The sequence below is a fragment of the Falco cherrug genome, chromosome 3 (assembly GCF_023634085.1).
Source record: "Falco cherrug isolate bFalChe1 chromosome 3, bFalChe1.pri, whole genome shotgun sequence".
In the NCBI taxonomy this organism is placed as follows: Eukaryota; Metazoa; Chordata; class Aves; order Falconiformes; family Falconidae; genus Falco; species Falco cherrug.
The window spans coordinates 4,867,518-4,888,947 of record NC_073699.1 but is presented as its reverse complement, the minus strand read 5'-3'; the positions used below and the strand labels follow the sequence as shown (position 1 = coordinate 4,888,947).

Genomic DNA, 21,430 nt, shown 5'->3' with positions numbered 1-21,430 from the left:
CCTATGCAGAGGCATAATTTGGGGAATATTAAGGGTCCTGTCTGCACTGTCCCACATTGTTTGGATGGATGTGGTTAGTCATGGTTATTGCTGGAAGTCAATGCTTATCTGCCACTACTCAGAGGTACTTGCAGCTCCCCAGCTTCCATCCCTATGGCAGGGCAATCTTGCTACCCAGTGATAGGAAATGTGGATACCAGAGCAGGAATTATGATTATTTGCTTACAGGGCAGATTTATTTACAGGGCAGATGACTAACCTTTCAGAATACTTTCAAATGACAGATCTTTCAGAATAAATAGCATAGGGGGGAAACATCATTTATCTCCTTGTAAAACACTCCTCTACAAAAACAATAAAGTCTGCAGATTAAGACCATGGACTCTTCAAACCAGAAGAGAGAGGGCACTGGCCTGCCCAGTGACACCGGGGGCACCAGCCATCATCCTGGGTTGTATAACTCAGTTCTTTCCTGGTACAATCCCATCATGATCAGCAGTCCAGGCTGCACAGATCACACTTTGAATAGCACAGAGCTTTAATCTTCATCTTTCCAAACTCAGCACTGCTATAACCTTTGTCTCTGCTGACAGAAGAGTTTCTATCCCCAGCCCCTCTGATGATATGTCTTGCCTTACTGAATCCAACAATATGAGGAAATATTTTGGGGCACTGGCACTGGGCTGTCTGTGCTGCTGAAGTGATGGAAGGCTCCCTCAAATACTTTTGGTCCATGACAACCAGCACCCTCCCAAATGATTCCTGGGCACAGGCTGGCACTTAGGACTTGCCAGGAACCACACAAATGGGTAGACTGAATGCAGTCACCCTCTTTAGCAGGCTAGTACACTTTATTATCACAGACATGGAGTGCACCATGCATGCTGGCATCAGTATGAAAGAATGTACCCAAGCATGTTTAATTTATTTGTATAGATTAAATTCCAGAATGTTCCTAGAGTTCTCAACGTTTCGTTGCTGGTTATCTGGAACTGAACTGATCTGTTCCTGTTGGTCCTGATAAAAGCCCAACCCCCCTAGCTGTTCAACGCAGAAATGAAAAATAAATAGGTTCAGGACCCATTCTGTGGCTACAGTACAGCAACTGGTTGACAGAAATTGTGAATAGTTTGCTTGCCACAGTAGAATGGCTTAGAAAAACACCAGAGACAATACTACTGCAAACATGACATTCATCAGTACATCTGATGAGAGGCTGCAAATAAGCAGTGACGTTGCCAAGCATCTGTCAGTGGATATAGGGAGGTATTGGCCAAATGGGAAACATCTGCATCTTCTCTAGACAAGAATCAGTGGAAAAAATGAAAAAGTCTGGAAATCAGGCTTGTCTTTTAAAAAGACTCATGGGTGTGAGGGAGCATAGAGCAAAGCATCTGTGTGCTGTCAGAAGATCCATGTAATTCTGATGACCTCACCATGGGACTATATTATGGGAAAGCAAAACCTGGAGATGGCAGGCCACAGGAAGAGGACAATGCAGAAGAGCTGAGCATAAGTGACAGTGAAGGGTAGCTAAGCAGTACCAAACAAACACAGCCAAACAGTACTGCAAACTGTTGCTGGTTTAAGAACTTGTTGGAAGGAACAAGCCTAAACTCAGATACTTATCTTGCTACAGTGGTGCTATCAGGTAACAGGGATCCACATGTCATGCCTTCAATGGGTGCTTCCTTCCATAAGGGCTGTTGTCAGGCACAAGGAGCTCTTAGGATGCAATTGGAGTAAGCCAAGTACTAGGAGGCTGGTATCCTTAGCTGGGTAGTTTCAGTTGTCATGGTGGAGACATGGTGTAAATCTGTTCTCCTCTCCCTGCCTTTCACTCCTTACCTCCAGGATACCCAACCCTGCTGTTGTTTGACAGTTGGTCACAGAATCCACTCTCCACGCTACATCTCTGTTAACTCAACTAATTCAGTCTGTATCTGCATTGCTGTCATCTGCCAGATCTGGTAGACTAGGCTCTCTCTTGGCTTTTGTTGCTCACCCATTTTGCCTTGTTCCCTTTTGGCACATAGCTGGGAGTGCTGTCAGTGGACCAGGATTGGGACTGTTAAAGTCTCTGATAAGAGTGTACTAAGACTTGCTGCACTTTCAGCATGAACTTATGAAGGTTATTCTACTCTGTGCAATGAACACCTATAGTCAGTGTATCTGCCTGGGTAACACCAAAGGCTTGACATGGCTTAAAGCACCTTTTGCTCCACATACCTCACCGTAGGCTACCACCCTTCCTTGGACTTAAGCACCCAATCATGCACTGGAATATGGACATAACATAAATGACTGGGCTTTTAGAAACCAAATATACCCAGAAACTGCATCACTGATTCTGATGAATTTCTACTTAGATGCTGAAACACAAATGTGGGGGCATTATTTTAGGAATCAACACCTTAACTGTGGAGCAAGCATGATTTGAAGATTGTGGGTCCACATTCTCCTGTGAAAAGATAGCAAAGACAAGATGAAAGACAAGCAGGGCACAGAAGAGAAGGAAAAAGAATGAAAGGATGGAAAAGGTGCATGGTAGGTGAAAGGTGGAGGAAGGGGATTCTTTAAAGATGGGTTCTTGAAGTAAGGATACTCCTCTCTTTAAAGAAACAAGAAGAATATAACACATTCACATTTGCTTTTTTTGGCATACAGAACCTGTTCAGTCCATAAGTGACTGCAGTAATGCTGACTCTAATCTCCCTCTTCTTATCTCTCTGTAGGATTTCTAAGCCTTTCAGTCGTCCTGAGCAAGCAAGGCACCGGGTCTCTGCATCTCTGCACACCCTGCCACAGCAGCTTGAACACTGCAGAGCAAACAGATCTCATCAGGAGGAGGAGACACTTCTCAGGGATGATAAAACAACGAGCAAAGCAAGAATTGCCGGGCCAGCTGGTAAGTGTGGAAGTGATGGGCTTCTTATTGATTGTACAGGAGTCTTGCTTAGACACATGGCTGGAAATTTTCACCTTTGAAAACATTACTCTGAGAAAGCTGAAAAGAGAGCAGAAGCCAGTGCTGATAAGAAGGGATCAATGCAGACCATGGATGGAATGTTATTAATAAGTGATAAGACTGAACTTGGGAGCTAATCAAATAAAAAAGACATTTTCTAGTTGGGCCATTGCACAGGCACTTGATTGCCGTAGTAATGGCAATGCAGAGATTAGAAACAATGAACTGTACAGCAAAAACTGGCTGAAAATCTCTCCTCATGGAAGCATCTATTTAAAAGAACGGTTAAAAGAGAACAATTTTCTAGAAGAGATATATTTGAGGATATTTAACAGGGGTGATGAACAGGAACCAGTGATCTTTGGAGCACTTAAAAATTGAAATTAATGCTGGCAAAAGATGCCAGATAAGCTTACACACTCAATTCTCCTAGTTACTACTAGCAGGGTGACAATTCCACGCAGCTGGAAACTGAATGTCTAGGCTCTACAAATTTCTTCACCTGCAGGGATCATCTCCCATTATGCAGTATGGTTATTCAGTCTTTGGCATCTTTCTCTGAAGCATCACTTGATGTAAGCTTTAGAGGAAGAGGCCTGTAGCTGGGAATGAAAAGGAAGTATTTTCCCTAGCTTCATTGCATCCCCAACAATGCCTAGTCTTCCTATCCAGTCCTCTAGGATGGCTGCAAAACCTGGGAGACCTCTACTAATCTCTATGTATAAAAAAAGGATGGAAGCACAACTTTTCTGTATCCTTTCTTACTACATTTCTTAGGTTTTTTTCTATAAGTAAAGCATGTTTATAGCTTTTCATGACATATTTGTCTTTTCTGTTGAAAACTCCAGTGTCTTCTGATAGATTAGAAAATTGCTACTACTAAAATAGACTAGCTTATACAGTCACTTAGGTAACTCTAAAGCCAAGCTACTAATAACAACCACCATCCGCTTTTCACTACTGGGGAAAGGTTACATGAGACTTTTAAGCCTGATTTGCCTAATTTCCTTAAGGAGATCTCAAAGATCCAAGAATTGAATGAGGAGATTAATGGGAGGCAGATAAGAATGCTGGTCTTATCTCTACAATAGGAAGAAGCAGCTACGGGGGGAAAATCCCACAAGAAGGGTATTAGACACAGGGAATTTGTAAGGTTGGGGTCCTACTGGGTAGTTTTCCAAATGAAGAATGTAATTCAGATGCCTGTTGGAGAAATGGGGAAAGAGCTGCCATTTCTATTCTAGTTTCAGCAGTGCTAGTCATGCTGGTTTCCCAGTGCATTGGTACTATAGAATTCGAAGAGCACACAAAAAACTATGAGAGGCCTGAGGTACAATGCTGAGAGTGAATCTGTGTTTTGCACAGCGTATAGGTCATGTCCTCTACCTGAACTATGCAAACCTTCCATAGCTCATGAGGATAAAGAAACTCATCAGGACCATGTTGTGAAATGAAACCTGCACATCCGTGATGCAGGGTGCTCGGTAGCTTTGCAGGTGTGTGGTACCATGTAACTTCTTAGATGAGTCCAGAGCAACTGGCTGTGCAATGATGACAATATTTTGGGAATCTTTCCTCACCATCTGACAGAACAGACCGTAGACCAGAACCACCACCACCACTCCCCATCCAGCCACCCACTTTCCAATCAGCACCTTATTTTTATGAGATGATGATGTGATGTTAGCCTTAAGACCATGGAGACATTTATTTAGTCCCTGTTCAACATGGGAACCACACCAAGAGAGGTTACGTTTGCTTTTGCTCCTGAGTCTGAGCACTTGGAGATTTAAGAGCTGAAATCCATGCTAATTCCCTCGGGTTTTTTGTAATCTGCCTTGAAGGACTGGACCAAATGTCCTGCAAGGACCAAGAGGGCTTGATTTGTCATTACTTCAAACAAGTAAATATATGCGACTTAAGCCCAGCTGTGGTCTGATATGGCAAGAGGAACTAAAACCCCTGTGTGATTAGTATACAGTTTATACATATCTCCAGTACCCAAGGTGTTGTTCATTGCTCTGAAATGGCTAAAGATCATCTTGAATGCTGCTGCTCACCTTCTCTGATTCCCTTTAATCCCTACACCCTTGCTTCAACCCTTCCTGGGAAGCAAATGCTTAAAAACAACCCCAACCAGGGGCTTTACTGAGGGTAATAAGACACGAATGGTACCAACTATGTAACCAAAGCAGCAACACACATACCATCCAGATGCTAAATGAGACATGTAGACAGTATGGTGAGTTGGGCAGGATGGAAAATAAGTAATAGTTCAGACCTGAAGTAGACCCTTTAAGGAGATAGTTTATCAAGGTAATTAATGACAGTAGCCACAGAAAACATCCTTGGTCTATGACATACATCTTCTCAGGTGAGGAACCTAACCAGAGGTACAGTCCAGAGCCATGGAGGAGACAGAGAGCAGAAGTAGGACTCTTCTTTCTGCCACTTGATCAGATGATAATGTTAAGGAAAAAATCTTATTTCAGTGAAGACTCCTTTTCATATGTATGATGTACCTTTCTGACTCATTCTAGGTTTCTCCATTCCTCTATTTTTTTCCACCAGAAACAAAACTGTCAGGAAGGACAGCCAGCACATGACTCCATTGAATGTGGACCCCTTCCCCTAAAAACGTTCCTAGAGGTGGGGAATGAACAGCCAATGCTACTCTACGACCAATGCTCTGCAATGTCTGTTCACATGTATTTGCCCTTTTAGCTACCTTTCTGGGTTATTTATTAGATATGTTAATAGCACCTAAAGCCATCTGGAGAAGATGATATTTAGTTATTATTCAAGGCTATAAGGAACAAAAGAAAATGTATCAGAAGACAATTAGAGAGCTCCCTTTCTGTCCCTTGAGCTGTTAAGAAAGTGCTATGTACTAATAGGTTTAACTTCCCTTCCTATTATGCTCTGATAGGATTTACCTTTCAAAGCACCCTGACAAGATAAGACGATAGGCTGCTGAACTGTAATAAGTGACACGGGTACACAGAAAATGTGTTTGTGTTTCAAGACACACCAACCTGATGGCTAAGGTAGGCCACTGTACCTCTCATCAGAGAAAACAAAAATTGTTCCAAGTCTTACAGAAAAAGCCTCCTTCACAAGTGAATTGCAAGGATGATGAACAGAAGTTGTGGTGAGAGAGAGCAAGGGGAGCCACAGTTCTGAGGAGACGTTCAAAAGGTCCAAGAGCTAAGAGCACGCTAAGGTGCTAAGAGGTGCTAAGAGCAGGCATCTGGGTAGTCTGGGGTTTTCTGGAGATAGTGCTGTTATTGGTGACTATGCTGAACATAAAACTGTTGGTATAGACAGAGATACTTTATCAAAGACAAAAGGCTCATCCTACTGAAACTAATGAGTGCACAATTCTATTAATGAGGAAAACTTGGTATTTTTCCAGAAGATCAGGAGGAGGCAAGGCTCTACTAAGACTTGAATTTGAGGCCTTGCATGGAATTCAGAAAGGGGATAGGTTTCATATTCACACTTCCCCACTTGTGAGCAAGCTTGACGGAACTGTTTGCATGTATGTACTGACTCACATGTACAGGTGTTTGCATTGGATCCTCAGCTAAAGGACATATATAATGGCCAAGAGGTATATGGGTGGGAGGCTTCGTTGTTCTTTAGCCATACACAAAACCGTGTGAAGACTGCATGCAATCTGTAAAATTGTTGTTGCAAATTTGGAAAAGCCCCCATCTTTATTCTGCCTTTGTTGAAATCAAGGGCAGGGTCATCATTGATTGTAAAAGGTGCAGGATCAAGGCCTTCTAGGATCTGGAGGGATTTTCCAGGGTGTACCTCTGTGTTCCAGTATAGGCATCCAGCTTCCAATAATACTGAAGATTTCCTTATTGGTTTACTTGTAACACCCACTAAAGTGAACAGAAACACTCCTAATGAGAGCTGAATTTCTGAGTTCAGTGCTACAGTCCTGAAGGCAGAAAAATAATAGTTTGTTAGGAGGGTCTTCAAAACACATGGGTGGTATTCATGAACTTGACTGGTGGTACACATTATACTGGAGAAGGCTGTGTCGCCTTAGCTCTAGCTTTAGACTATGCTCTACGGTGTTGTGGTTTAACCCCAGCCAGTAATTAAGTACCACACAGCTGCTTGCTCACTCCCCCCTCACCCAGAGGGATGGGGAGGAGAATCGAGAAGCAATGTAAAACTCAAGGGCTGAGATAAAAACAATTTAATAATTGGAAATAAAATAAAAATGAAAGAGCAATAATAATAATAATAATAACAATAACAGTTATAATGAAAAAGAGAGGGAAGGGAAGGAATGAAATCCAAAGTGAAGGGACACAAGAAACCAAGTGATGCACAGTACAGCTGCTCACCGCCCACTCACTGATGCCCAGCCAGTCCCTGAGCTGAGATCCACAGGCCCTGGCTGACCCCCCCCCAGTTTATATACCAAGCATGACATCCCATGGTATGGCATACCTCTCTGGCTGGTTTGGGTCAGCTGTCCTGGCTGTGTCCCCTCCCAATTCTTTGTGCCCCTCCAGCCATCTTGCTGGCAAGGCCTGAGAAACTGAAGAGTCCTTGAGTTAATATAAACATCTCATAGCAACCACTAAAACCATCAGTGTGCTATCAGCATTATTCTCATCCTAAATCCAAAACACAGCACTAGCTACTAAGAAGAAAATTAATTCTATCCCAGCCAAAACCAGGACATACAGAAAAGTTGGAATTGCCTCCATGCCCAGCTGCTCATGTAGCAGGAGAAGAGATCCTTGTGAATTTGAGGAGAACAGCTTACCTGGAGAAGCACGAGGCTGCCTTAATCCTGGCATTGTGACAGAAAGTTGCTATTTTTCCAGGCTTTGTTTGTTCTTTGGAGTGAAATGTGTTTAATTCTCAGGAGAAAAGCTATTTTCTTTTCCTTCCTAACTGGTAATGGTAATAAACAAGAGGAAAATAAATAAAACAGAGGGAGGTGAGTACAATTGTCAAAATTCTCAGGGAGCTGGCAAGACCAGATTCAGAAAGTCCACAGTGAAATGAATGGAACCCTCTCCCACGTGCACACTTGGACTAATGGGAGCATCTGCAAGTAAGGGTGTACTATTAATTGGCAGAATCACTCTAATGGCACTAATATGTAAACATTCAGATGTTCTCAGGCTTGGTAGAATAAGTACTCCTTATTCCAATAACTGTACATGGTTCCTTGTAAGTCAGGAGACAAAGGGTGGAGCCAGCGCTGTAGTTGCAATGAGCTTTTATCTGTATCAAAATTGGTTCTTTTTGTCCAGGAGTTGAGCACAGAGTCAAGGTGAAGCAAAGGGTCTATTTACATTTCCAGATTAAGTAAAGTCAAATGCTAAGTGTTGAATCAAAAAAGCAACTCTTGACTGATGGACTAGAAAATGCTCAAAAGCACACAAGTGCTATGATATCATACCTCATGGTTCAGAGGAAATGAAAACTGCTGCTGGACATTCAATGGTACATTAAGTGTCTCCAGGACACTACCAGTGATCCATGTGGCCAGGAACAGCAAGTTCTGCATGAGATAATTATTCTAAGATTTCAAAACAGGACCCGCTGCAATTAATGCAGCACCAGCACTTGTGTCCTACATGTCAAAGAAAGGACACAAGAAATGCAGTGAAGGATCCATCAAGTCTTCAATGACCTTTTAGTAATGAGCTAGGTAGTGTAATACAGCTTAGCTCCCTGGGTTCCTAAGGATGGAGGGAAATTGCTTGGCACAGTTCAGTTAGAGATGTGTTGCTTTTTTTCAGACCCACAAACATTAAAGGCAAATATATCTGCAGAGGTATTTGCACCCATAAAGCTGCGTGGGAAAAACAACCCCAACAAACCAAAAAAACAACCCCGAAAAGAATAACAATAAAACCCACCACCACCTTTCTTTATGCTGGGATCAGGAAGTGATACAAGATCTTGAAACCTGACCCAAGGGGCTCTCAAAAGCCTCTGCCCTTCCCAAAAACATTGGCTGAATGTTGAGCCTGAAACAAAACCAGAAAGGCAATTAGCTCTCATGAACTCTGTATGCCACAGGGACAAAATTCCGAAAGGGTTTTTAGCTCCTCATAGCACACTGCTTGGCTTAGTACTTTGAGTTTAACAGGACCATCTGGTTGGAGCCCTGAGTGTAATGCAGTTATGTGCCTAAGTTTTATTATTACATCTTTACACCCTCCACCCCCCTCGCCAAGGAACCTACCTGCTTATATTATGGACTCTACACTGCAGGAAACACAAAATTGCCCAGCTGGCTGTAGCTAGACCGAGAGGCTGCAAGGAGGAAATGGGATAAGAATTTAATTCTCAGTAGTTCACGGATAAACTATCTCCAGTTTTCTTCAGCTGGGACAAATTGCTTGGAGAAGGTATTACAGTGTAACTTATCTGCCAAAGCTCTCCCAATATGCTTTAACCATTCCAGAACAACTCCTTTATACAAAGGCATGAAGGAATCTTTGTGTTTGGATTATCTTCTCCAAATAGGGGAATTAGTCAGAAATTGCTATTCTGGTTGATTCCATTTGAATCTTTAGAAAGCTGCTTTACCCCATAGATCCAAAGTAGAACCTGTTTCATAGTAAATATAAAGTGAAATAATGGTGAGAGCAGTGAGACCCAGTAGAGTTGTTAAATCGTTTATACCCCAGGTCAGCCTGGTTTTGAGAGGTTTAAACGATGCACAGCAGGCAATCCCACCCTTTAAGTCAAAGGAAACGAATTTGTTCACTCTAAGTCACAGTGTCTGGGAAGACTGGGATCTACCTTCTTAGTTTTTTTGAAGAGGTGTTCTCTTGCCAGAGAATGTTTTTCCTTAGTTGTGGATATTTTTCCCATTTTTCATTCAGCAAGCAGTGGTACAGATTTTGGCAATGTCACCATGTAATCATGCTTTATTTCAATGGGTAGACTTGAATGGGCTTTGCTCCTATGGTAACAGATTTTTCGCTGCAGTTTTTCTTAGCTTTTTGAAGATGCCATTAACCACTGTTCCCATCAGCCTGGGTCTCTATGTGACTTGGGCTATCCAAGACTGGATCTCAAAAGTGTCAAGGTTACACCAGGCAAAGGAAAGGAGAGTGAGTGACTGGGAAAATGAGATCAATCTTTTTCATCTTTTCCCTAATCCTGGACTAAGCAGAGGACAAAGCAGCCCAGCAGAGCTTATAGGAGCTAAATGGCTGCTGCAAATTTTGCCAGTCTCAATGGTCCCTTGTGGAGGATCATGCGAGCGGGATCCTTTCTGCCCCATCCTGGTTCCTCTCTGTGGCAATATGCCCTTTGCTCAAAAGTGAGTAAAGGTCTCACTGTGCCAGCCGCCACAGGGATCTACAGCTGCTTCTTGAAGACATTATCTCTAGGGCTATGTCAGCAAACCAGGTGGAGTTACAGCTAAGATTTTGGCAATATCTGCAACTCTGGGCTTGTGTTTAAGGTCACATTTCTGTAGCTGTGCTTGCTTTCATTTAATCTTGTTTGCTCTGACGTCAATGCAAATGCAGCAGCAAGCCCATGCTGTTACACGCTCTATCATTATGTTTTTTCTCTCTTAAATCATGACTAGCTTCTTACGATTGAGTTAGATTTACTATGGAGAGGGGCAGGTTGTTTTAACAGTGCAGTAGCTACTGTGTTGGCATATTCTATCCAAATACCGAGTGTCTGCACTTCATAATTCTGTTCGATTGATTCTTGTTATAACAGCCAAAAAGCTGAGTTCACTGTGAGCTGTGTGTGCCTGTATCCTGGTGCAATTCAGACCTGAATGCTAATGTATTAGTCCTGCCTATTTTATACATAAACAATTTATTACCTTCATATGAATTAAATTTTCATGACATAGATTAATGCATTCTGCCTACCATCTGGAACGTCCTACAGTGGTCTCCAAATGGTGCAGGGATCCACATGTCATTGAAATGGAGCCCTTCGCAGAGCAGAGCACAGAAGCTGAGTTACACTGCACAACTTTAGGGCCATTGGGTAGCATGGAATAAATCATCGACCTGTTGAAACTAGAGGTAAACCTAGGTTGGAAGAGGATATAGTGATTTTCTTGAGCGCACAGCAAATTTAACAAACTCCCAAATCTTGCAAAATATCTAAAGGGCATCCCTTGATTGCAAGGCATAGAGATGTTCAGTGACTTGTCTGTGGCTGTGGAGCAAGTCCATAGAAATGTAGTAACAGTTCCTCCATCCCCTGCGTGCCCACTGCACTGCTCTATAAAGCAGCCTCTGTTTGAAGAGCAAAAGGGAGAAGAGTCAGATAATAGGCTTGAGGATAAAAGAAGTGACATCAAAATCTTTCAACATCCATGTCATTACTGGATCAGAGGATGGGCTGTCGTTGACTCTTCTGGCCTTAGACGCTACAGCATTCATCAAGAAAATTGTAAGTTTTCAGGGAATTGGAAAGCTGTGGACTTTCAGGTCATGTTTAATCATTTTTTACAAAGAAGCTCTATTTGTAATACCCCTGCTGTCAAAGCATCAGTGGATTAACAGGACTAGCAGGTAATTCTGCTTTAACATCAATACTGGTATAACACTATATGCTGCCTACAGCTTAATAGGAACATTTGAAAAATGTATTTGTGGAGTGACAGTATGAAGTAAGTAATAGCTGTAGAATGTGGGTAAGAAAATTATCACAAAGGGCAGAACAAATATTCAGGCCTTTTCCCAGCCATTAAAGGGATGGAGTCTTCTTTGCAGGCTCCAGTCCACTGCTGGCTCCCTAGTCTGAGTTTCCCTCCTTTACCTCTAGCCACTGGAGCCACAAATTCCTTGCAGTGAGACATGATCACCTGGAAGATGAGTCAACCCACCACCTAAAGTACTGTCTGAAGTACCTATTTTCAGAGAAGGTGAGCTGGTCATCCTCCGTTCCTATTGAGGGTGCCCTAGACATCCAGCTCAGACTGGACTCCTAACAGTTGAAGAGAGCAGAGCTTACTCCTGTCCATTGTGCACAGTCTTCAAATAGCTCAGAAATGTGTTCTTGAAGGCACTCCTACTACAGGGAATCCTCTGGTCTGATGAGACTACACCTGAATCAACCCATTGGGAGCCTGCCCTGACTAAAACATGAGGCAAGCCTGGGCAAGAAACAATCTCAACCCCTTCTGTTGGAGCTGTGGAGATGCAAATGTGCTGTAGGAAGGGGTAAGGAAGTGAGAAAGGAGCTTTTAGCCTTGTAACTGGACATTCAGGGAAATTTTAATACTGAAGCCTCTTTATATTAAATTGACTTTGTCAAAGGGCACCTCCAAGGATGCCCTTACTGCCAGCCTGTGTAGTCATGCCAGTTTTTCATTTCTGGCCTAACTGGTCTAACAAAGCAAAAAGGAATAATGCTGTGGAGAGATGGGGTATGGGGGCTTGAAGGTCTGTCTTTTAAGTAGTTAATTTCCTAGCCTATATGTTTTCAGAAAAGGTAATGGCACTGCTGACACCTTCTTTTCAGAAGACAGGGATCCTCATTCTTCCATTCTGAATGAAATATTGCAGGGGATTGCTGAGAAAACATGCTTGTCTCCCTGGGTATTTCTGAGTGCAATGGATGAGTGGCACCCAGAGAACAGGCAGATTGAATGATAGCAGAGTTGCTCGCACTGCCTCCAAGGTGCTGGTCTCTGTTATCAGTTGGGATAGTGCAGGGTACCAAATTAGTTCCTAGACACGAGCTTCCACTGTATCAGATAGCTCCATCTTTCTGGATTTTACAGTGCCAAGCTCTAAATTAAGAAAAACCAGCAAGGAAAGGGCTCAGTCTCTTTATCTTTTCAGGTTCTGCTCATGCTGCTATCTTTGTGGGCATGTAATGTAAGCAGGAGTTGGTAGTTAGCAGGGGATATTGCATTTTTCATTTCTGCTTCACTCCACTCACAGCAGTGAGAAGATTTAGGCCAGTGCTGTAAGTCACACACACACATACACCCCAGTCAACATGGGTCCAACTGCAGGTGCAGACTTTTACTTCTCATACAGTCTTGTTGAAATGGCCAGGATTTCCAGGTGCTCAGGACTTTGGGAAATCAATCTCCTTACTCTGACAGCTGAGGCTAAGATTTTTGAAGCTGAACTGAGGATTTTGAGTTATGAGTTAGATCCTTAAATAAATTGGCTGAATTTAAGAAGTGCAAAGCCAGTGCTACTGTTGAAAAACAGGTCATTTATTTATATCTTAAATCTGGATTTAGAAATCTAATATTAGTTGCTCATTGTTAACAAATCTTTGTCTTGGTCTAAGTTAGGAATGATGTCCCTATTTAGATGTGGAAGTTGGAAAAGTTAGCTTACGTGACTTTACTTGTCATCACAGACTGCCAATAGTCCAGGACTAGAGTTCTACACCTTCCCTTCCTTCTTGCATTATCGCAAAACCCTACAAGATGCTTCCCAAGACTTAGGTTGTTCCATAAAGCTTGGCAGTCATATGGGAAGTCTGGAGACTCCATGATTTGCAGATTGGGTGTGCCTGCAAGGGCAGGTCTGCTGCAGGTTTCCTAGAACTCAGGCTGCTCTCCTTGTGTATTCAGGGAGGAGCTGTTAAAGCAATGATAACATTAGGAATGAGAGTGCGCCAACTTGTATGAAATGGTGCAATTCCTCTTAAGATCCCCCAGGGTTTATGAACAAATTTTAAATATGTTTTCATGAAACATTCCTTTACATTAACGATTGCAAATACAAAGTCATGTCCAAAACCTTCTCTCACCTACAAAATAAAACCTGTAATGTAAAACCCAGTCCTCTATGAAGCAAAACTTGTAATTAGGATTTGTAAAATCCTACAAAATGTAAAGAATTTGGCAGAGCATCATTGAGAAAAATGTTGTATACATGTTTAGCATTACTTGACATAATTTTCAAGTAATTATAGATTTTTTCATGTTTATTCAACAGATATCACCTTCTGTAGAGCATTTTTTTTTCTAAAAAATAAGTTCTCTGGAATTGAACCATTTTAGGGAAATAACATAATTCTGCTTCACCTGTCACTGTGTAACTTGTACTGTATAGTATAGTTATATCTAAAATGCTCCTATGGGTTACAAGAGTGAATCAGTACCAGTTTACAGGGGGGAAACGGAGTTACAGAGAGACAAAACATCTTCCCTGCTATCACATGAATAACTTGTGGAAGATAAGGGATTTGAAATGGGTTCCCTGATACTGGGCTGGTGTTCAGGCCATTCAACTGTCTTTCCTTTGTTCTGTTTTGATACTCTTCTTGCTGTTGTTGTTTTAAGATACCAAGTAGTGCAATGGAAAGGGAATTGTGGCAGAACGACACCATCGCTGGATCCTGCTCTGAGGAGACTCAGCAGGGACTTGTGTGAAGTCCCCTCACTCACTCCACCTTGGTAGCTGGCTGTTTTGGGATCAACGACAGCTATGTGTGATGTTAGCACTGTCTTCAGTACTGCTGATTAGACACTGTTACATTTTAGCTTCACCAGCCCGATGGACCACCTGACTTCCTAGGACCCACTGACTCACAGTATTGTTTTTTTAAATTTTTTCTGGTACAGCAAATGATGATGTAAATATCTGACATTGCAGGTGTGATCTTTATGCCAGCTGACAAAAGCTGACAGGACACTGCGAGGCTGGAGGTTTAAGGAATTTCTGAGAGTTATTCGGATTTGGGGATTTGGGCTGTTTGCTGCGTTGTCCATTCACAGTGACCTGAGCTATTTAATGTATATGCAGAAGCTGCAGTGGAAGAAAAGCCATTCATTCCTGGATGTTTAAACTGAATCGTTTCTCTCCCCTGTTGAATGACAGCACGTGTAATGGATGTCCATGTGACAGAGGGCTTTTCAGTAGCAGAGTTTCAGGCATCACACAGAGAATTAAGGCACACTGAAGGCTTGGTGTTTATTTTGGAGCTGAACCCAAAAACCCTGCACTCTGGGGACAAGCTTTCAACCAGATAAGCCGAAGGATTTGATCTGTGAACTTCCTTTCTTAGGTATTTCTGTCCTCCCCTTTGAAACACAGCAATCAGTTGATACACGTGATGATGGGAAGGAAAAGCATCTGAGTTGTGTAACATCTGCTTATCACTACAGATTATCCTGTAGCAATGAGATTAAAGCTTTTCCTCATGTAGGAATAGCTTGGGATTTAGAGTTGGGTTTTGTTTTGGTTTTTATTGTTGTGGGCTTTTTTCTTCTTATGTAATGTACTATAAATTTGGTTTCATCGAGCAAGGAGAGGAAACTTCACAAGTGTGACTGAGAAAATGGGGTTCCTTAAAGGAAGTGGACATTTTTAAAGGATTCCTTTCAACCATGACATATCTATAATTATATATGCTATAATCCCAGTATTGCCTCCTGGTGGTTATGTCCACAATAGGACTGAAATGGGGAAGCATTATGGAGCCATACAGGGAAGTGACTTCCATAAAATAGTGGTTTCATCACTTGTGTAACAACAGAGGCTGAGGACCAAGACTGGAAAGGAACCTCAGCTCAATTTCTTCTCTTGACCTAGTCATCAAGTTGGTGAACAAGGTTTCAAAACGGCATAAAAATTTCCTAAGACTGTATTGCAAATCTCACTTTCTGCCTATACGCCAATTGTCTATACGCTCTGCAATGAGCAGACTCCTGAAACTGAAATGAAGTAAAAAGAGCAGAAGCACCTCTCTCTGAGGACCATCCAGTCTGAGCACTAAGACAGCTTAAGTAGAGAGCCATTGGATTGCTGTTTATGGGGGACACCAGCTTTCCTACATGTGAGGCCACTCTGTGCTAATTTGCCACTGGTCTACAGTGTATGCAATAAATTTAGTAAAATAGCAATAAAGTACTGTAACCCTTCTGTCTCTGCCCTTCCACTACTCAGCAGTTTATATCAGAAGAATCAGCAAGCTGAGACCAGGAAGGAAAGTATTTAAATTATATGAAGGTTTAGGTTTCTGAATAAAGACTGGTGGTCCCTTTGATAATACCTCTATCGTAATACTTTGATCCAGAGAGCTTGAAGCAGTCATTCTTTGTATGAGTGTCTCTTTGACTGCAAAGGGAATTTTAGGCACAGAGCAATTACCTACACAAGATTGGGCCAATTACTTAATTAATTTTTAAGTAGGAGTATATGCATAGCAGATGGACATTTTGAGAAGGTACTGAGTAATGTGTGCAGGGTAACAGAGGATGCAGCTTATCTTGCACATTAGTTTTGGATGGGTTTTAAGTGTATTAACATCAGAACTCCAATAGGATTTAGGTGGTGTGTAAAATTTCTCCACACCTTCTTAACCTGGCTGAATTTTACTCAGACGAATGCAGCACAGAATGATCCAATCACTTAATCACTCCTGTCTGAAAGTAGCATGAAAACAAAGAATAGCCACAGCTAGAAAGAGGCATTGTCTAGGCACGTTGACCTATAGGCTTGGATAGGTGGCTGGGTTTTAGCTGGATACTCACTTTTTTAAGGCAGCTAAAAGGCTTTTCAACCAAGATCTTTTCAAAAGTTATAGTTTGTAGGCACTATATTGTTCATCTTTTCTTACTTTCCATTCCCATACCTCACTTTGCATTGGAGCTTTCATTCTGTCTCATTGCTTTATGTGCCTGCATTTTAGGACAAGGGTTTATTTATGTTTATTTTTTTTCACTTCACATTTAAAGAGCTATAGGCAGCCTTAAGTGTTTTCCTGGAACACAGCAAGACACAGCAAGGGCAAGAGGAGTATCCTTTTTATTTACTAATAATGATGTAATGATACTAAGCTCAGGGGCTTAAAAAAAAAAATAAAATCCCATCAATATCAGTGAACAGGAATTACCAACGCAGGTTTGGTTAGGTCAGATGAGAGGAGCTGTGAAGTAAAATAGCTCACGTTCTCTGTATGTCAGAGGAAAAACAAGGTAATACTATCATTTCAGAAAATATATTTATGATAATAAGGTCCAGAAGTCCAAGATACAGTCAGGAATATTGCTCTTGACTGTCCCATAAAATGTATAGTCTGTACAAGAAACAGAGTAGGAATGGAAAAGAAACCTTAGGGAAGAGGACTTACTCCTTTAGGCAGGAGCAGGGATACAGCCCATCTCCCGATGACACCCATGAAGCCTGTAATTGCCTACACAGCACTAGAGTTGAACAGCAAAGCTCTGTTTACAATGAGGTACTTATATTTTTGATGAAAATGAGGACTTTTTCCCAACCATGACATAAACTTTCTGTGAACAAGGTGAAGAAACGAACTCCAGGTTTGCCACATCTGCCTTTAGCAGTTCCTTTAGCACCTCAGAAGTCTTGCTTTTGAAACTGAACAATATCCACAGTATTATGAACACCATCTAGGCCTATTTAAGGGTATTTTTCTATTGACACAAGCAGAATCATCACTGGCTTAATTGTCTGTCTTTCATGGAAAAGTACCTTGTGGAATCAGGCAGAATTTTGGCAGAAATTAAGATACTTGCCCTCCCCTATCAAGCATATGTCAGTATACGCTCAGGAGTGTGCTGGATGATCACTCTCAGCAGAAATGCCCATCACTTCAAATGTCAGAGGAAAAGGGAAGGACCCACACCTGAGCCTCAGGTAGGAGCTGCCCCAAGCTAACATTAATTCTCTGGTATTTTCCATGTGTTGTGGAGGTCCTAACCTTCCTTGAAATTAATGACTGCAGGTTACAGGCTGGTGCTGCTCACTGCTTAGAAAGGACACACAGTATTTGGGACAGAGTAGGAGAAAGAATGGCAGTGCTGTTTGAGATGCACCAGTGACTCTCAGGGAGGAGACAAGCACTGATTCCTCAGTTGTCAGGCTTATTTATTCTCTAGACACGGAGACTAAATTTGCCCTTTATTTTAGATTAGCCTGGAGTAAGACAAAATATGGAGCACAGTACTTAGGATTTATAGTTATGAGGAGTATGCTTCAAGGGACACTAAGCTTGCACTTCTGTCAAACTCCTGAACATCATAATAAAACCCAACCATGATTAATACAATGTACGATAGTGATCCCCACATTTGTTTGCTTTCTTTAAGGGTGCTCCAATGGCTGAAGAAAAGCCCAAGTATAACTGCACTGTTAGTGAAGTCACCATTGTGAACCTGCAGCCTGAGAAAAATCCCATTCTCATCTTGCCGGGAGGGAAGCCAGGAAGTGAACATAGAAACCTTGGTTTCCAACCTCCTTCTCCAAGGATTTCAGAGAAAACACTATCTAAGGGAGAGAAAAAATTGTGGCCAGAAAAGGTGAAAAAAGAAGGAGCTTTGTCTCCCAGCCTGCATCGTGCAAATGAGATGTGTAGCACAGAGAACATCACCCTGAAGAGGCCAGTGAAGCTGGCCCCTCTGGAGATCCCTCTGGAAGTAAAAGAAGCCCAGCTCCAAAGGATTATGAGCATCCAGAGAGAAGCCCAAATGGCTGCTCAGAAACTGACGGTAATCAGCTCCATCAGCAATGAACCCCATGTGAAAAGGGTAAAGAATCTGACTCAGGGGGAGTTAGAAAACCTTCAAAAGATAAAGCTGAGTGAGAAGGCTTCTCTGGAGAATAAAAATGATGCCCTACCCCCTAAAAGCAGCAAACCCCTGGGAGAAATTCAAATTATTTTGCCTCCAGAGACAACCTCTAAGCTGACTAAACAACCAGGTGTTGAAGAGGCTCCCAAGACACTCCATAAGCCATTAATCCCCACTCTCCAGGTATCTGACATGCATGAAGAGTCTAACAGACCTGACAACACCCCTGATCCTTGCCCAAATGCTTCTCGGCGCCGATTCAGAGTAAGGCACATGAAAGAGCCCCAGGAAGACTATGGGAAAGCTAAACCCTTAAAAGTCATGGATGCAAGTGTGGGAGAAGGCAAGCAGAAATCTCCAGGTCAACGAACACAAAAAACCCTTAGTGATGCAAGCAAGCTCATTGAAAATGTGGCCAGAAAGCAGAAGGAACGAGGAGCAAAGCAAACAGAAATGGATGAAGCCTCTTTTATGAGGAGGCAGACTACTCGAAGGATGGCCTTGGGAGACATCGTGCAGGTGGATGAAGACTGAAATCATGCGTCATGTAATGCATAGGAGATCTAGACACAACAGCTACCCAGTAAAATATTTTAGACCGACTGCTTAGACAGCAGTCTTCAGAAGAGTGTCTGGAGATATTAGTAGACCACACAGTGAAAATAAGTTAATATTGTTGAACAACTCTGTAATTTCTGAGATGCTCAAACAAGTGGGTCATAGGGCAAATGTCCTCCAACTCACCTAACAATAGAAAGGACCCAGCTACAGTCCTGAGTCCAGCATGGAATACAACTTTATGAGATGCTTATGGACCATGCAGGAAAAATCTGGATGTGGACTGGGTGGAGAGACCAAGAGAAAACCAGGAACCTAGAAAATACTGTACCTAGGGCAAGACAAAAGGAAACAACATTATTTGCTCATGAGAATACAGCCCTCCCACTTTCAGCTGTGGCAAGTTTGTTTCAGAAGGACAAGACTAAGATATTCTTCATATCTATTGTTGGCAGAACAAAAAGTAATTAGCTTAAGATTTAGCAAGAGACATTTAAGTCAGAAAAGGAGAACTACTTTTAAGGACAATAAACACTGAAGAACGCTGTTTACAGAGATGGGAATCTCTGCTACTGAAATTTTAAATAACACATTAGACAAACACCTGTCAAGGATGATTTCAGACGAGTTAATCATTCAGACACAAGGGCCAGATGATCTGTAATGTCCCTCAACCTCTATTTTCTTATATTGTATGGTCTGTCTTTTCAGTTGTCCACTTGCAGAGCTACTAACCAAGCCATGTAGTACAAAAGTGTACAATAAACGCAACTTTTCACCGAGTCTTCTTCATTGTCTTACAGCTAGTGTCAAGGTGTTAACTGTATCCTTCAGAAGGCAGTATCTATTAAATGACTGCTGTTTCTTGATTTCTTCAGACCTACTTATGCTCGTTCCCTCCCAATGTCTTGGTAAAGGGAGGAACAGTTAATCCTTATATTTTCATTGTCTTGTCTCAAAAAGCTCTGTCTTTCACTTTTTACCTGTTCACCTTTGGTCACCTTTTAAAATCATCATCATCTTTTGAAAACTGAATATTATTTTTATGTATAATTGTCGTGGTTTAACCCCGGCCGGCAACCAAGCACCACACAGCCACTTGCTCACTCGCCCCGCCCCAGTGGGATGGAAAGGAGGATCGGAAAGGAATGTAAAACTCAAGGGTTGAGATAAGAACAATTTAATAGGTAAAGCAAAAGCTGCACATGCAGGCAACGCAAAGCAAAGAATTCATCACCACTCCCCATGGGCAGGCAGGAGCTCAGCCACCCCCAGGACAGCAGAGCTCCATCATGTGTAACAGTTACTCGGGAAGACAAACACCATTATGCCAAATGTCCCCCCCTTCCTTCTTCTTCCCCCAGTTTATATACTCAGCATGATGCCATATGGTATGGAATATCCTTTTGGCTAGCTTGGGTCACCTGTCCCGGCTGTGTCCCCTCCAAATTTCCTGTACCCCCCCAGCCCTCTGGCTGGCAGGGCCCAAGGAACTGAAAAGTCCTTGATTTGGTATAAACATCACCCAGCAACCACTAAAAACATCAGCGCGCTTATCAACATTGTTCTCAGACCAGAGCCAAAACACAGCACTGTACTAGCTACTAAGAAAATTAACTCTATCCCAGCTGAAACCAGGACAATAATATGAAATAAACCAAGCATGCACAGACTCAACTTAGTCCCAGAAATCTGTTTTAGGGGGCAAAACCCTATTTTTGTGGTTTTTTAAACAGCTGTTATGACAAGCTGCCAGAGATGCTAGCACAGAGCAAATATTAGTAAGGTTAACATGTAATGCAATTTGCCTTGTACATGGCTTTTACAGCAAAAAAGTCTTCTGGTAGTTCACTTGTTTGGTTGCTTGATTTGTTTTTTCCTAACGGTAGTCTTTCTGCTTATCAAATGGTCTTGGAAGCTGGAAGTTAAAGAAACAATGGTGAGACTTGCCATAAAATTACAAGAGTTGGCAAAAATACATGGATGCCTTTCGAAAAAAAAGAAGGTGGCTAGAGACAGCAAAACTTGCCTTTAAACATACTGAGGCTGGTGCAAGAAGAGAAAAGAAGAACAAAGCACCTTACTACAGAAAAGCGGTAAGCCTACTTTGCCTTTTATTCTTTCTTCTGTGCACATAATGAAGATAGCCAAAGACAGAGCAGACAAGGTCTTGGAAACTATTTGAGTCTTTTACTGCATTCCAACAATACTAGAAAATGTGAAGCTTTTTTTTTTTTTTTGGATGACACATTCCTTGGTTGTTCTCTTAGTAAGAGAAAAGCCAGAATCCAGATATTCTTCTTTTCATTCTTGAGCGTTTCTTGCTGAAGAGAAAATAGACATTACCAGGACTGAAACTATGC

The 21,430-nt window shown here is 42.0% G+C and overlaps 1 protein-coding gene across 1 annotated transcript; it reads left to right on the top strand.

The window, feature by feature from the left end:
• Window positions 1–2,750: 2,750 nt before the first annotated feature.
• On the top strand, window positions 2,751–19,849 carry LOC114015658 (uncharacterized). Its single transcript, XM_027804286.2, has 2 exons — window positions 2,751–2,908; window positions 18,030–19,849. Exons 1-2 carry the CDS (start codon window positions 2,867–2,869, stop codon window positions 19,041–19,043), a joined length of 1,056 nt encoding a protein of 351 aa, XP_027660087.1. The 5' UTR covers window positions 2,751–2,866; the 3' UTR covers window positions 19,044–19,849.
• Window positions 19,850–21,430: the final 1,581 nt, after the last annotated feature.

Bases quoted from the DNA above. Each gene is read 5' to 3' on its own strand.
- LOC114015658 (XM_027804286.2), top strand. From the start codon at position 2,867: ATGATAAAACAACGAGCAAAGCAAGAATTGCCGGGCCAGCTG. The intron at 2,909-18,029 runs GTAAGTGTGGAA...GCTTTCTTTAAG, and splicing joins AAGAATTGCCGGGCCAGCTG to GGTGCTCCAATGGCTGAAGA.